Here is a 14,914-nt window from a genome sequence, read left to right as displayed (position 1 = left end):
TATAAAAATATATATATATATAGTATACTGTATTCTTACAATAAAGTAAGCTAGACAAAGAAAATATTGAGAAAAATCTTAAGGGAGAGATTCCCTTCCAAGATGGTAACATAAGAAGACCCTGAATTCATCTCTGCCACAGACACCCCAAATCTACATCTATTTATAGAGCAGTTTCTCATGAAGAACTAAAGGCTGACTGAAGAGCTTCTGTACAAGTGAAGGAATAGAGACTACATAAAGAATAGTAAGAGAAATAGACACTGTAACAAACGGAAAAAGGGAATCCCCACCCTTGACACTGTAAGTAGTAGTGGGAAAAAATAGTACTGAGGGATTAAGAGCAGATAAGTCTACCATGGGGCACATACAAAAAAGCGTGGTTTAGAAGATCAAACAGAATATACAGGAACCAGCTTGGAACTCTGTCAATATCTCAAGGGAGCTGCTGGATCACTGTCCAGGTCAGAGGGGCTGGCTGCCACAGTTTATATTCCGCCTCTACCCTGAGAGTGTGGATGAGAGCAGGGTCCTATATGCACATTCTAGCTTGCCTATTCCTTCACTGAGCCCCACACCCCAGCCTACATGAACCCTGCTATCCAACCAAGGTGGTCCCAGTATAGCATATAGTAGGACACTAGGACACATCTGGTCAGAGCTCAGTACAGCTGCAGCTGTCTTCCAAAGGTGACACAGGTGCAGAGTACCAGAACACTCCAGGCCTGAACCACTTCAGTTCCACATGACTTGCTAGGGCACTCCTGGTGCAGAGCATTCTGGGACCACATGGTTCATGCTGCATTAGCTCCATACACTTTATCAGGGTGTCCTGTTTCCAGTGTGTCCCAAAACCCTCAGGCCCAACCCTGCCTTGTTTCCAGCCACTATGCCAGGCTACCCTTTGACAGGAGCCCCCAGCATGTACTGCCTCATCTATGCTATTCTGTCAGGGCACCTAAGTGCAAAGAGCCCCGGGGCTATGCTGGCCCATGACCTCTTCAGCTCCAGCTCTCCCACCACCACAGCCCTAGCACAAAGTGCCCTGGGATCCCCAACCAGACTAACCCTACCTCTATCCATCCAGTCAACAAAATTACCAGGCTCTTCGTCTACACAGGGAACAACCATACACAAGCCCCTTCCTTTAGGTTTAGAAGTAGCTATTCCACCTAATTCATGGAAACAAAAACAATAAGTTGGTCAAAATGAGAAGACAGAAATATGCACCAAACCAAACAACAAGGCAAAACCGTAGAGAGAAAAGTAAATGGAGATACCTAATCTATTTGATAAAGAGTTCAAAGTAATGGTCAAAAAGATGCTCACTGGACTAGAAAGAAGAGTGGATAAACTTAGTGAGAAGTTTAATAAATTAATAGAAAATATCAAAATAATCAGAATTAAAGAATACAATGACAGAAATGAAAAATAAAATACAGGGAATCAAAAATTAGCATATGCAGAGGAACATATCCCTAATTTTGAAGACAAGGTAATGGAAAGCATCCAAGCTAAATAGGAGAAAGAAAAAAATTTTAAATGAGAACAGGTTAAGGGATCTCTTGGACAACATCAAGTGAATAAACATTTGCATCATAAGGATCTCTGAAGGAGAAGAGGGAGAAGAGGGCAGAAAACTTATTTGAGGAATACTGCTAAAATCTTCCCTAACCTGGGGAAGGAAACAGATAACAAGATAAACCCAAGAAGTCCACACCATGACAGTTTTTGATATTTAAATTATTATTTTATTTTTTTTTATTTTTTTTTTTTAAAGATTTTATTTATTTACTTGAGAGAGAGACAGTGAGAGAGAGCATGAACGAGGAGAAGGTCAGAGGGAGAAGCAGACTCCCCATGGAGCTGGGAGCCCGATGCGGGACTCGATCCCGGGACTCCAGGATCATGACCTGAGGCGAAGGCAGTCGTCCAACCAACTGAGCCACCCAGGCGTCCCATTTAAATTATTATTAAGAGAAGATTTTAAAAGCAGGAAGAGAGAAGCAACTAGAAATGTATAAAGTAAACTCCATAAGGCTAACAGCTGATTTTTTAGCAGAAAATTTGCAGGCCAAATGACATGTCCAAGTGTTGGCCAAATGATCTGTTCAAATGCTGCAAGGAAAAAAACCATACAACTAAGAATATTTCACCCACCAAGATTATCATTAAAAATTAAGGAGAGGTAGAGGCACCTGGGTGGCTCAGTTGGTAAGCATCTGCCTTCAGCTCAGGTTGTGATCTTGGGGTCCTAGGATTTGAGCCATGCATCGGGCTCCCTGCTTGGCCAGGAGCCTGCTTCTCCCTTTCCCCCTGCCACTCCCCCTGCTTGTGATCACTCTCTTTCTCTGTGTGTGTCAAATAAATAATAAAATCCTTTAAAAAAAAAAAAAAGAATTAAGGAGAGGTAAAGAGTTTCCCAAACACAAGTTAAAACATTTCACCACCACTAAACTGACCTTAGATGAAATCTTAAAGAGAATTCTTTAATCAGAAAAGGCTATAAGAAAAGTACAAAAGGAAAAAATTCCACTGATTACAAAATATACACAGTAAAGGTAGTAGGTCAACCTTATACTTACAAAGCTAGTATGATGGTTAAAAAATGAAAGTAGTAAAATCAATTATATCAACAAAAATTAGTCAAGGGATACACAGAATTAAAAGATGTAAAATGTGCTGTCCTATAATAACGTGAAGGGGGAGTAACAATGTAGTGCCTTTAGACTGTTGAACTTAGGAGACCATCAGCTGAATACAGACTGCTATATACTTTGGATGTTATATATGAAACTCATGGTAACCACAAGCCAAAAATGTATAAAAGATATGGAAAAAATTAAGAGGAAGGAATCCAAGCATAACACTAAAGAAAGTCACCAAATTACAGGGGAAGGGAGCAAGAGAAAAAAGGAACAAAGAACTACAACAACCAGAAATAAGTGAACAAAATGGCAGTAAGTACATAGATATCCATAATTACTTTAAATGTAAATGAGGTACATGTTCCAATCAAAAGACAAAGGGTGACTCAACAGATTAAAAAAATTTAGACCCATCTATATGCTGCCTGCAGGAAACTCCCTTCAGAGCTAAAGACACATACAAACTGAAAGCGAAGGGTGGAGAAAGATACATCATGCAACTGGAGGCAGAGAATAAAAGCTGGGGTAGCAATACTTGTGTTAGACAAAACAGACTTTAAAACAAGGACTACAGCAACAGACAAAGAAAGGTATTATGTATTAATAAAGGGATCAACCCAAGAAGAGGACATAATAATTGTAAATATCTATGCATTCAACATAGGAGTACCTGAATATATAAAGAAAATATTAACAGACATAAAGGGGGACATTGACAGTAATAAAATAGTAGGGAATATTAACACTTCACTTACATCAATGAATAGACCATCAAGACAAAATCAATGAGGAAACAGTCACTCTGAATGACACATTAGGCCAGATGGACATAAAAAAATACATACAGATCATTTCATCACCAAATAGCAGAATACACTTTCCTTTTAGATGCACAGGGAACCGTCTCAAGGATAGATCACATGCTTATCCAAACAAGAAGTCTCAATAAATGTAAAGAAACTAAAATTATATCAAGCATCTTTTCTGACTACAACAATATGAAACTAGATATCAATTACAAAAACAAAATAAAACAAAACCCTGGAAAAAACACAAACTCTGGAGGCTACACTACGTGATAAACCACCATGGAATCAATGAAGAAATCAAAGAAGAAATTTTTTCTTAAACTCTGGAAACAATGGAAAATAGAAAAACTATAGTTCAAAATCTTTGGGACACAGCAAAAACGCTTTTTTTTTTTTTTTTTAGCAAAAGCACTTCTAAGAAGGAAATGATATAGGCCTTTTTCAAGAAACATGAAAAGTCTCAAACAATGTAACCTTTCAAGTAAAGGAACTTAAAAAAGGACAAAATACAAAGTTAGTAGAAGGAATGAAATAATAAAGACCAGTGTGGAAATAAATGAAAGAGAGACTAAAGAAATCAGTTAAAAGATCAATGAAACTAAGAGTTGATTCTTTAGAAAGATAAACAAAATTGATAAACCTTTAGCCAGACTCATCAGGAAAAAAGAGGAGACTCAAAATCAGAAATTAAAGAGAAGTTGCAGTCTACACTACAAAGGATTATAAGAAACAATTGTGAAAAATTATATGCAAAAATATTGAATAACCTAGAAGAAACAGGTAAATGCCTAGAAACATACAATCTTACAAAATGAATCAGGAAGAAATAGAAAATCCTTTACTAGTAATGAAATGGAATCAGTGATCAACAAAATCCCAATAAACAAAAGTTCAGGAGATGGATTCACAGGTGAATTCTACCAAATGTTTAAAGAAGTGTTAATACCTATTTCCCTCAAGCTATTCCAAAAAACAGAAAAGAATGTTTCCAAGTTTAGTCTATGAAGCCGGCATTACTCTCATACCAAAATAAGACAAAGATGCCACTACCACCACCACAAAAAACAAACAAACAAACAAAAAAAAACCCTATATGCCAATATCTCTGATGAACATAGATGTAAAATCTTCAGAAAAGAATTAGCAAACCATATTCAACAACACATTAAAAGGACCATTGAACCTGATCAAGTGGGATTTATTCCAGGGATGCAGGGATGATTCAATATTTGCAAATTGATGAACTTGATATACCACAATAAAAAAATATAGAAATCATATGATCATCTTAATTGACAGAAAAAGCACTTGACAAAATTCAATACCAATTTATGCATAAAACTCAGCAACATGGGCTTAGAGGGTACATATCTCAACATAAATAAAAGCCATATGCAAAAAACCCAGAGCTGACATAATACTCAATGGTGAAAAATCAAGAGCTTTTCTCTAAGACCCAGAACAAGCACATACCCCTCACCACTTTTATTCACTGTAGTACTGGGAGTCCTAAGCACAGCTATCAGACAAGAAAAAGAATAAAACTCATCCAAACTGCTAAGGAAGAAGTGAAAGAGTTACTTTTTGCAGATGACATGGTACAATACATAGAAAACACTAAAAACTATTAGAATAAATGGTTTCAGTAAGTTGCAGGATACAAAAATCAATATACAGAAATCTGTTTTTTCTATACCCTAGTAACAAAGTAGCAGAAAGAGAAATTAAACACACAATTCCATTTCAAATTACACTAAAAAGAATGAAATACCTAGGAATAAGCTTAAGGAGATGAAAGTTCTGTACCTCGAAAAGTACAAAATATTGATGGAAGAAATCGAATGACACAACCAAATAGAAAAACATACCATGCTCATGGATTGGTAGAATATTAAAATGTCCATACTATGCAAAGCCATCTATACATTAATACAATCCCTATTAAAATACCAATAGCATTTTTCACAGAGCAAAAATCCTAAAAATTTGTATGAAACCACAAAAGATCCCAAATAGCCACAGCAATCTTAAGAAGAACAAAGATGGAAGTATCATAATATCAAATTTCAAGATATACTATAAATCTATAATCAAAACAGTGTGGTGCTGGCATAAATATAGACATATAGATCAACAGAATAGAGCACCCAGAAATAAACCCATGGTCAATTAATCTATGACAAAGGAGGGAAGAACATACAATGGGAAAAGACAGTCTCTTTAATCAACAGTGCTGGGAAAACTGGATGGGTACATGGAAAAGAATAAGATTGGACCACTTCCAGGATGCCTGGGTGGCTCAGTCGGTCAAGCATCTGCCTTTGGCTCAAGTCATGATCCTGGGACTGAGCCCTGCATCAGGCTCCCTGCTCAGCAGGGAGCTCCCTCTGCCCTTCACCCTACTTGTGTTCTTGCTCTCTCTCTCAAATAAAGAAAACCTTAAAAAAGAAAAAAAAAAAAAGATTGGTCCACCTTCTTATACCATACACAAAAATAGACCATAAAATTTCTAAAAAACAAAACAAACAAAAAAAATAGGCAAGAATCTCTTAGACATTGACCTTAGCAACATTTTTCTAGCTATGTTTTCTAAGGTAAGGGAAACAAAACAAAAAATAAGCTACTGGGGGTGGCTCAGTCCATTAAACATCTGCCTTCAGCTCAGTTCATGATTCCAGGGTCCTGGGAGTGAGCCCTGCATCAGGCTCCCTGCAGGGAGACTGCATCTCTCTCTTCCTGTGCCTGCTGCTCTGCCTACTTGTGCTCCTTCTTTCTGTCAAGTAAATAAATAAAATCTTAAAAAATAAACTACTGAGACTACATCAAAATAAAAGGTTTTACATGGCAAAGAAAAGCATCAATTTAACTAAAAGGCAATCTACTGAATAGGAGAAGATATTTGCAAATGGTATATCTCATAAGGGGTTAATATTCAAGATAAAGAATGTATACAACTCAACACTACAAAGACCCTAAACAACTCAATTTAAAAATGGGCAGGATCTGAATACACATTCTCCAAAGAACACATACCAATGGCCAATAGAACATATAAAGATGCTCAACATCACTAATCATCAAGAAAATGCAAATCAAAACCACAATGAGAGACCACTTCACACTTGTCAGAATGGCTAAAATCAAAAGACAAGAACTAGCAAATGGTGGGGAGAATGTGGAGAAAAAGGAAGCCACGTGCACAGTTGGTAGGCATGTAAATTGGTGCAGCCATTGTGGAAAACAGTATAGAGGTTCTTCAAAAAATTAAAAATAAAAATAATGGGACACCTGAATGGCTCAGTCAGTTAAGTGTCTGACTCTTGGTCTCAGCAAAGGGCCATGATCTCAGGAGTTGCAAGATTAAGCCCCCATTGGACTCCATGCTCAGTGCAGAGTCTGCTTGAGATTCTCTCTCCATCTCTTCCCCCACTTGCACCCGTACACTCTCTCAAATAAAAAAAATTTAAAAATAGATATACTGGGATTGAGCCACAGTTTGGGCTCTCTGCTCAGCAGGGAGCCTGCTTCCTCCTCTCTCTCTCTCTACCTGCCTCTCTGCCTACTTGTGATTTCTGCCTGTCAAATAAATAAATAAAATCTTTTTAAAAATTAGATATACCTATATATCTGTTAATTCCATTGCTGGGTAATTACCCAAAGAAAATGTAAACTAATTTGAAAGGATATGTGCACGCCTATGTTTATTGCAGCATTAATAATAATAGCCGGGATATGGAAGCAATCTAAGTGTCCACTGATAGATGAATGGATAAAGAAGTGTTATAATAGTGTTTACATAGTAGAGTATCCTGATCAATGAGATTTGTCAGAGGTGCAATTATTAGTAAGAAGTGGTGTGTACGTACACACACACACACACACACACACACACACACACACAGGAATATTAGCCATAAAAAATGAATGTGATTGCCATTTATAACATCAGAGACCTAGAGGGTATTACACCAAAAGAAATAAGTCTGACAGAAAAAAAACAAACACTGTAGGATTTCACTTACATGTGGAGTCTAAAAAAACAAACAAACAAACAAAAAGCAGAAACAGACCCATAAATACAGAGAACTGATGGTCACCAGAGGGGAGGAATGTGGTGGGATGGGCAAAATGGGTGAAGGGGAGTTGGGGTGCAAGCTTCCAGTTTTAGAATGAATAAGGATAAAAGGTAGAGCATAGGGAATATAGACAATTGTATTACAACAACATTATACGGTGACAGATGGTAGTTACAGTTGTGGTGAGCACAGCATACAGTTGTTGAATCACTATGTTGTATGCGTGAGACTACATAACATTGTGTGACTACTAAACTTTGATGAAAACAAAAGATAAAATCATAAACAAAAACATATTTACAGTACTGTATTTATCAAAAACAATTCATGTATAAGCAGACTTACGCAGTTCAAACCCTGTTGGCTAGGGGTCAACTGTATATACAAAATCAAACCATACGGTGTTACTTTTTCCATTTATAAGATTGTCAAACATTTGAAAGTTTGATAACACTCAATATTGGTGAGTGACAGCGTGAGTGAACAGTAACCCATAAACTGTAGGAAATAAACTAATGTAACAACTCTGGAGGGCAATTTGACGATACTCATAAAAATGTAAATGAATATGGTCTTAGACTCAGAAATTCTACTCCAGGAGCAAATATTCTTACACAACTGTGCAAAAGTCTATGAATAAGACCATTCATTGTATGCTTGCTTAGTGATTTAAATATTTACAACTACAACTTGTTATGGCATACCCATACGATGGAGTACTGTGCAACTATTAAGAGTTAGGTCTATTTATACTAATATGGAATGGTCTTTAAAATATATGGTTAATAGGGACGTCTGGGTGGCTCAGTTGGTTAAGCAGCTGCCTTCGGCTCAGGTCATGATCCCAGCGTCCTGGGATCGAGTCCCACATCGGGCTCCTTGCTCTGCAGGGAGCCTGCTTCTCCCTCTGACTCTGCCTTCCACTCTGTCTGCCTGTGCTCGCTCTCGCTCTCTCTCTCTGACAAATAAATAAAATCTTTAAAAAAAATATATGGTTAATAGAATGCACGGGAAAAGAGCAAAAAATATATACAATAACTCACTTGTATAAGAAAAAAGATTTTTAAAGATTTTGTTTATTCATCTGAGAGAGAGAGAGAGTGCACAAGCAGGGAGAGAGGCAGAGGGAGAGGAAGAAGCAGACTCTTTGCCAAGCTGGGAGCCTGATTTGGGGCTTGATCCCAGTGTCTGGAGATCATGACCTGAGCCAAAGGCAGAAGCTTAACCATCTGAGCCACCGAGGTGCCCCAAGATACGTTTATATATATGAATATGTGTATATACAAGCTCATAATTGCTCATCTAAAACCCTTGAGACCAGATAGTCCTGAACCTAGAATATCTTTGGATTTTAAGATTTTATTTATTTATTTGACAGATCACAAGTAGGCAGAGAGGCAAGGAGAGAGAGAGTGGAGGAAGCAGGCTTCCCACTGAGTGGAGAGCCCGATGCGGGGCTCGATCCCAGGACCCTGGGATCATGACCTGAGCCGAAGGCAGAGGCTTTAACCCACTGAGCCACCCAGGCGCCTCTATCTTTGGATTTTAAAAGAAAGATATGTTTGTTCTGGAATTTAAGTTTTTTAAAAGAGAGCAATTAGTTACATTATGGGCAGCACCCATAATCAATTAAATTGTTATTTATGCTTTGAGAAGTATTTACAGATTAAATGATAAAACATGGGAGGAGAGGGGAAGACTCTGGGGTAAATGCATTAAATAAGATTTAGAAAAGAATTAAAGTTTTCCATAATAAAAGTTCTAAGATCTATTTCTGGAGTGAATTGTAAATATTAGCAGGGCAAAGTAGGATAAAACATTAGCCTCATCATTTCAAATTTTGCTAAGTTCAGATTAATTCTGATTTTGCTGCCACATGAATTATGGAAAATCCAAGGCATTTTGGATTTTGGAATTGTAAAGAAAGGACCTTAAACTCCACAACATATGACAATACAGAAACTTGTTCAGATTAGTTTCTTCTCGTAGATACAACTAGGTGTTGGAGGGTGGGAGATGTAGAAGAGGGAAGAGACTTTTTACTTTCTGCCTCTTTGTAAGTCCAAATTTTTTAAGTTTTCACATTAAAAACTTTACATTGAAGAAAATCCCTGAGACATTTGTGACTGCTATCTGCTCAATTTTATTCAATACTGAATACTTGCAACGTGCTATATACTTTCAGTAATGAAAGTACGATAAATATGTACAAGGATATGTATTTAACCCCTCATCCACTTTGACCATAAATTTCTTGACAACACTCAATATATAAAACTGACAGTAGCATATAGTGAATTTTTAAATGCTCCAGTGTGTGGTTTATACATTCTTAGTCTTTAATCCTATACTAATTTTCACTATAGGATTCGGTTTCCTTCCAGATTTAAGGTTTTACAACTAAGTGACTTAAGTAATGAAAAACATTGTATCAGTGAAGGACATTTTATTTGTTTAACTGTGGTAAATATACATAATCAAGGTTGAGTATTTTCCCCATTTTTAATATACAGTTCAGTAGCATTAAATACACCTGGGCAACCACCACCACTGTCCATCTCTACAACTTCCTTCACCTTGCAAAACCGAAACTCCCATTAGACAATGATTCCCATTTCCCTCTCCCCTTAACCCCTGACATTCACCATTTTACTTTGTCTCTATGAATTGGACTACTCTAAGTACCTCATGAGTGAACCCTATGGTATTTGTCTTTATAGGATACTGTTAATGTCCTGAAGACACTAATACTGTCATATTAAGTCTTGAAGAGATTTAGGATTAAAGCATAGGATTTTGTTTATATTGTTTTGGGTTTCACTGATTTTGTACCTGGGCACGACTTATAATAAAAACATAACATTTTTCACTTAAATAGGTTACAGGATGTTAGGAAAACTTTCTTTATTCTCAGTTCTGTTGTTATTAAGGAACCGAGAAGGAATGGATTCTTAATGTGAATGCCTATTTTGAATGATTATTTATTATTCCATCACTTTACCACATGCTGTATTAAGACAGGCAACATGATTTACCTAAGTGCTCTTACCTCAGAGTTTTATGTTTCAATTTACCACATGGTGTTTTTCAGCAGTCCATAGTAAAAATTAAGTATGGCACTGAAAAAGTTAGTCTACTTGAGAAAACTTGTCATGACATTCAATCTCCTGTTTTTCACTGTACTTTATCAGATTATGTGTTTAAAGACAAAAGTACCATATATATAAAGAAAATGTTTATGTGTCACTTTTTGAAGGTTACAGTCCTCTTCCTCCCTTGATGACTCAAGTCCAACAAATTTAATGAAAGATTCTCATGCTATCAACTGCAGGAAAGTAAGTAGAATAAGTAATATTCATGAAATAATTGGGTGAAATTTTTTTCTTCTTAATTATTTAAGATGCCATCATAAAAAAATGAACTCTTTTCATGTTTTTAAGAGGCAATATAGACTAGTGGTTGACCGCAAAGTTGCTGGACACATGCTATGTGGGTCCATGTTGTGACTCAGACACCTACTGCTGGGTAACCTCATGCTTGTTATTTAAACTTTGTGCCTCTCTTTCCTCTTCTGTGAAACAGGGACAGTAATAGCACCAAACTCTTAGAGTGATGTGTGAATTAAGTGATTTGATGCAAAAACCTAACAGTGCCTGGTACATAATATGTGCTCAATAAATGGTAGCTAGGATATTATTGTAATGGGTTCCAATTCAGTGGATTAAATGTACTCCTTATGGTCTGGAGAAAAAATTTAATACTATACACTATGAGTATTACATACTGTTTAATTCAATTAAACAAATACTATTCAAAAAACATTGTTGCATATATAAAATTGACTAAACATATTGGTAAATATCTGGAAGAGTGACATACAATTTAATTCTAATGGATCCCAGAAAACAAAAAGATCTAAAGTAGGTCTATGAACAAAGTGGTATTTAAAAATAAAGTAGGAGAAAAGAGAAATTAAATCTGATCAGGCCAAAAAGGAAATTAAAAAAATATTTTTATACAGGGGGCCTGGGTGGCTCAGTTGGTTGAGCAACTGCCTTCTGCTCAGGTCATGATCCTGGAGTCCCAGGATTGAGTCCCGTATCGGGCTCCCTGCTCCACAGGGAGCCTTCTTCTCCCTCTGCCTCTCCCCCTTCTCATGCTGTCTCTATCTCAACTAAGTAAATAACATCTTTAAAAAAAGATGTTTTTATACAAATGTCATGGGTCTTTTAGTCTAGTTTTTTTTTTTTTTTTTTGCTCATACATTTAGCCAATGTTTATTAGGTAGCTATTTTGTGCCAGACAATAGGGTAGAAGACGGGGGTTAAGTCATTTCAACATAATCTCCAAGTAGTGTACATTATGTAGACATTTTATAGATCAAGTTCATCAACTTAATAAGACAACATAGGTAAATGATGTATCTTTTTTCCATCAAGCATTATTACATTTATTTAGTGTTCAACATAATGTTTAAGACACCATACATTGCTTACAGGAATTTATATAGATGCTAAAATTATAAAAGCAAAAAGAAAATTATTTACCTAAAACTCGAGATCGTGGTTACTTTAGCAGAAGAGAAAGGGGATGTGATCAGTGGGCAATTGCCAGGCTAGTAAGCTATCAGTAATTTATATTGGTAAATGATGTATGTTGATGAGCTACATTAACTACTGAATTGTTGGACCTATAACTGTGTAATAGTATGATAACTTTTTGGTAGAAGTCTTTAGTTTAATCCACTTCCCACTCCAAACCACTATTTTCTATTGTAGTTTCATGTAAGATAGTTTTACCATCATTTTTCTTAAAAACAAATAGCTCTTCCTCCTCAGTCCAAAATCCTCAATCTGTATAATATGTACATTCAGTTACTGTTACAAACAATGTGGACTTTGCCATTAGGTGGATCAGTTAGAATAATGGTCTCAACACTTGGGCAAGCTATTAATCTCTTTAGCCCTCAGATCCCTGACCTCATGACCTTTGAAACACGAAATGCCTGGGGGTGCCTGGCACACAGTCCTCAGTGAATGCAAGTAGCCTATGGATGAGGCAGGCCTATGTCTGATCATTGATAAGAGAGTTTCATTTCATTCAAGTAGGAACCTTACTATTTATTATTCTTTCTTTTCAGATTTCAAAAAAGGAGTGGATTCCAGTAAATCCTTCTGAAATGGGGAAGTCAGAGGCTACAAGGCAAAACCAGAGTGCTGATCCTCCCCACAATCACGGGCCACTCCTTGGTAAGATTTCTTTGGCAACTGCCTGCCATTTTAGTTTTCCAAACACTTTCTTCATCATGATATTTTCAGATGTAGGAGAGCTCTAAAGGAGCAAAGACTTTGAAAACTAAGATTTTTTCATTCAAAACCCTAAATACAATGATCATACTCAACTTCAAGGTGGTTGCTACTGAATGTACCTGTCATTAAAAATCCCCTTATCAGTGGAATTAGTAATGGGTATTGTTAATACATACTATCTAAATAAAACTAAGGTACTACTATTTAGGAGAAAGATGCCCATTTCCAAGAATAAGTACTTTTAAATGTACCAATCATAAAGTGTTTAAGATGTAATTATTCATTTTAACTATGTTTATGTAAATTCAAACCAACTAAATTGAAGTGACACAGGTTTATACTATCCATAACTAACATTGATCTACTGGAAATATATGTCAAAAAGAATCAAAGAACTTGAAAGAAAGAAACTGGATTTCAGCTTCACAGAGAACCACACATTAATCATCTCAAATTCTATTGTACTTCGAAAGATTTCTAGAGAACGTTGGCTAATTGTAGCTGTTTGTTAACCCATAATTTCTAGATCCTCTTTCTTATCTCTAACTTGAATCTTGTTTCTATGGTTTCTTCTTATTTCCTTCTTCAATAAAAAAACTGGTTATTTTCCTTTTTAGAAGAGGATGCTTTTGTGTTAGCCTTCTCTTTCAGATTAAAGACGTACAGTATTTTCACAAGGCAGATTAAAGTTAAGTTTATCCTTCCAGGCTCTATGTGGACACATGCATAAACACTGGCCCCTAGCTTCCAATTGTCTAGCATCAGTACCTTTTAGTGCTATTATTTTCTATTTGAAAACTCATAGATCACCTCATTTATGTGCATCAAATGAGTTCTCTGCAATTTCTCTGATAGCACATGGTTATATAATAGGTGACCCATTTAAAAAATATATCAGCCTTCTGCAATATAAAGCCTATGCTTTGTCTTCAAAATTTCACTGTATATTATTCTAGCCTCGCTTTGCAATTTTTAGTTTAAGTTTTTTATTTTAATTCCAGTTAGCTAACATACAGTGTAGTATTAGTTTCAGGTGTACAATAGTGATTCATCAGTCATGTACAATCCTGGGCATTCGTCACAACTGCCCTCCTTCATCCCCATCACCTATCTCTCCCATCCGCCTGCCCCCATCCCCTCTGATTACCATCAGTTTGTTCTCTGTAATTAGGACTCTGTTTCTTGCTTTCTCTCTTTATTTTTTGCTCGCTTTGCCATTCTTAATGATATCCATCTTTTAACCTTCAAATGTACTTAGATAGGTCTGTATTTTAATTTGACAGGTGACAGTGCCCAGCTGGATTTTGATGCCCTGTGTGACAATGATGACACAGCCATGGCTGCCTTCATGAATTACTTTGAAGCAGAGGGGGGCCTGGGAGACCCCGGGGACCTCGGTGACATCCACTGGACACTCTAGCATTTGATTTTTAATTCTTACAAATTAGGAATGTGTTAAAGCATTTCATTGACAAAAAAAAAAAAAAAACACAACTGTATAATCTTCTGTACTGTCTTGATACTGTTTTTATCTTTAATTCCTATTAGTAGTCTACCAATTGTTATAGATGTGCACCTTACTTCTACAGCAGTATGGGGAAATGTGATGTTTCCCTTCACAAAGAATGGCTCAGAGTTTCCTACAGACAGTTCCTTTTCTCAGTGACATGGCTTAAAACCCACTAGTTGCTAACTTTTTGTTAAAATATTTCTCATCACATACATCTTGTTTTGGTTTTGTTTTTATCTTCTGATGCAGTTTTTGAGTGTGGGGAATTTAATATATTGACATTTTCCTGTGTCTAAGATTAATTTATAATGGACTTATACTAGTAGATTTATAGAAGTTGGAACATCTCCGTTTCTTGTATATTTCCTTAATTGAGGATAAGGCTTATACACTTTAAGAAAAACTCTGAGCCCTTGAACACCTAAAGAGAGGGTACAATTGGTAGTCATAATTGCAGTGAATACTATGTTCAGTCATTGTAAACTTGGGCAAACGTAACCAGGATAGTTATGCTTGGTCAAGCAATTAAGATGGGCTTTAAGTGAGAGACTTATTTAAAACT

General features: G+C 36.3%; 1 protein-coding gene across 2 annotated transcripts in view; it reads left to right on the top strand.

Moving 5' to 3' along the window:
• The window catches only part of BMAL2 (basic helix-loop-helix ARNT like 2), a 102,065-nt gene extending 87,501 nt beyond the window's left edge, over positions 1-14,564 (top strand). For both annotated transcript variants that reach the window (XM_059402737.1, XM_059402738.1), the window contains 3 exons: positions 10,790-10,868; positions 12,674-12,782; positions 14,126-14,564. In XM_059402737.1, the coding sequence (XP_059258720.1) occupies positions 10,790-10,868; positions 12,674-12,782; positions 14,126-14,262 (325 nt within the window). In that variant the 3' untranslated portion in view covers positions 14,263-14,564. The remainder of the gene's footprint in view (positions 1-10,789; positions 10,869-12,673; positions 12,783-14,125) is intronic.
• The last annotated feature ends 350 nt before the right edge of the window (positions 14,565-14,914 follow it).

This window comes from Mustela nigripes, chromosome 6 (genome assembly GCF_022355385.1).
Source record: "Mustela nigripes isolate SB6536 chromosome 6, MUSNIG.SB6536, whole genome shotgun sequence".
Lineage (NCBI taxonomy): Eukaryota > Metazoa > Chordata > Mammalia > Carnivora > Mustelidae > Mustela > Mustela nigripes.
This window is presented reverse-complemented; position numbering and strand designations above follow the sequence as displayed.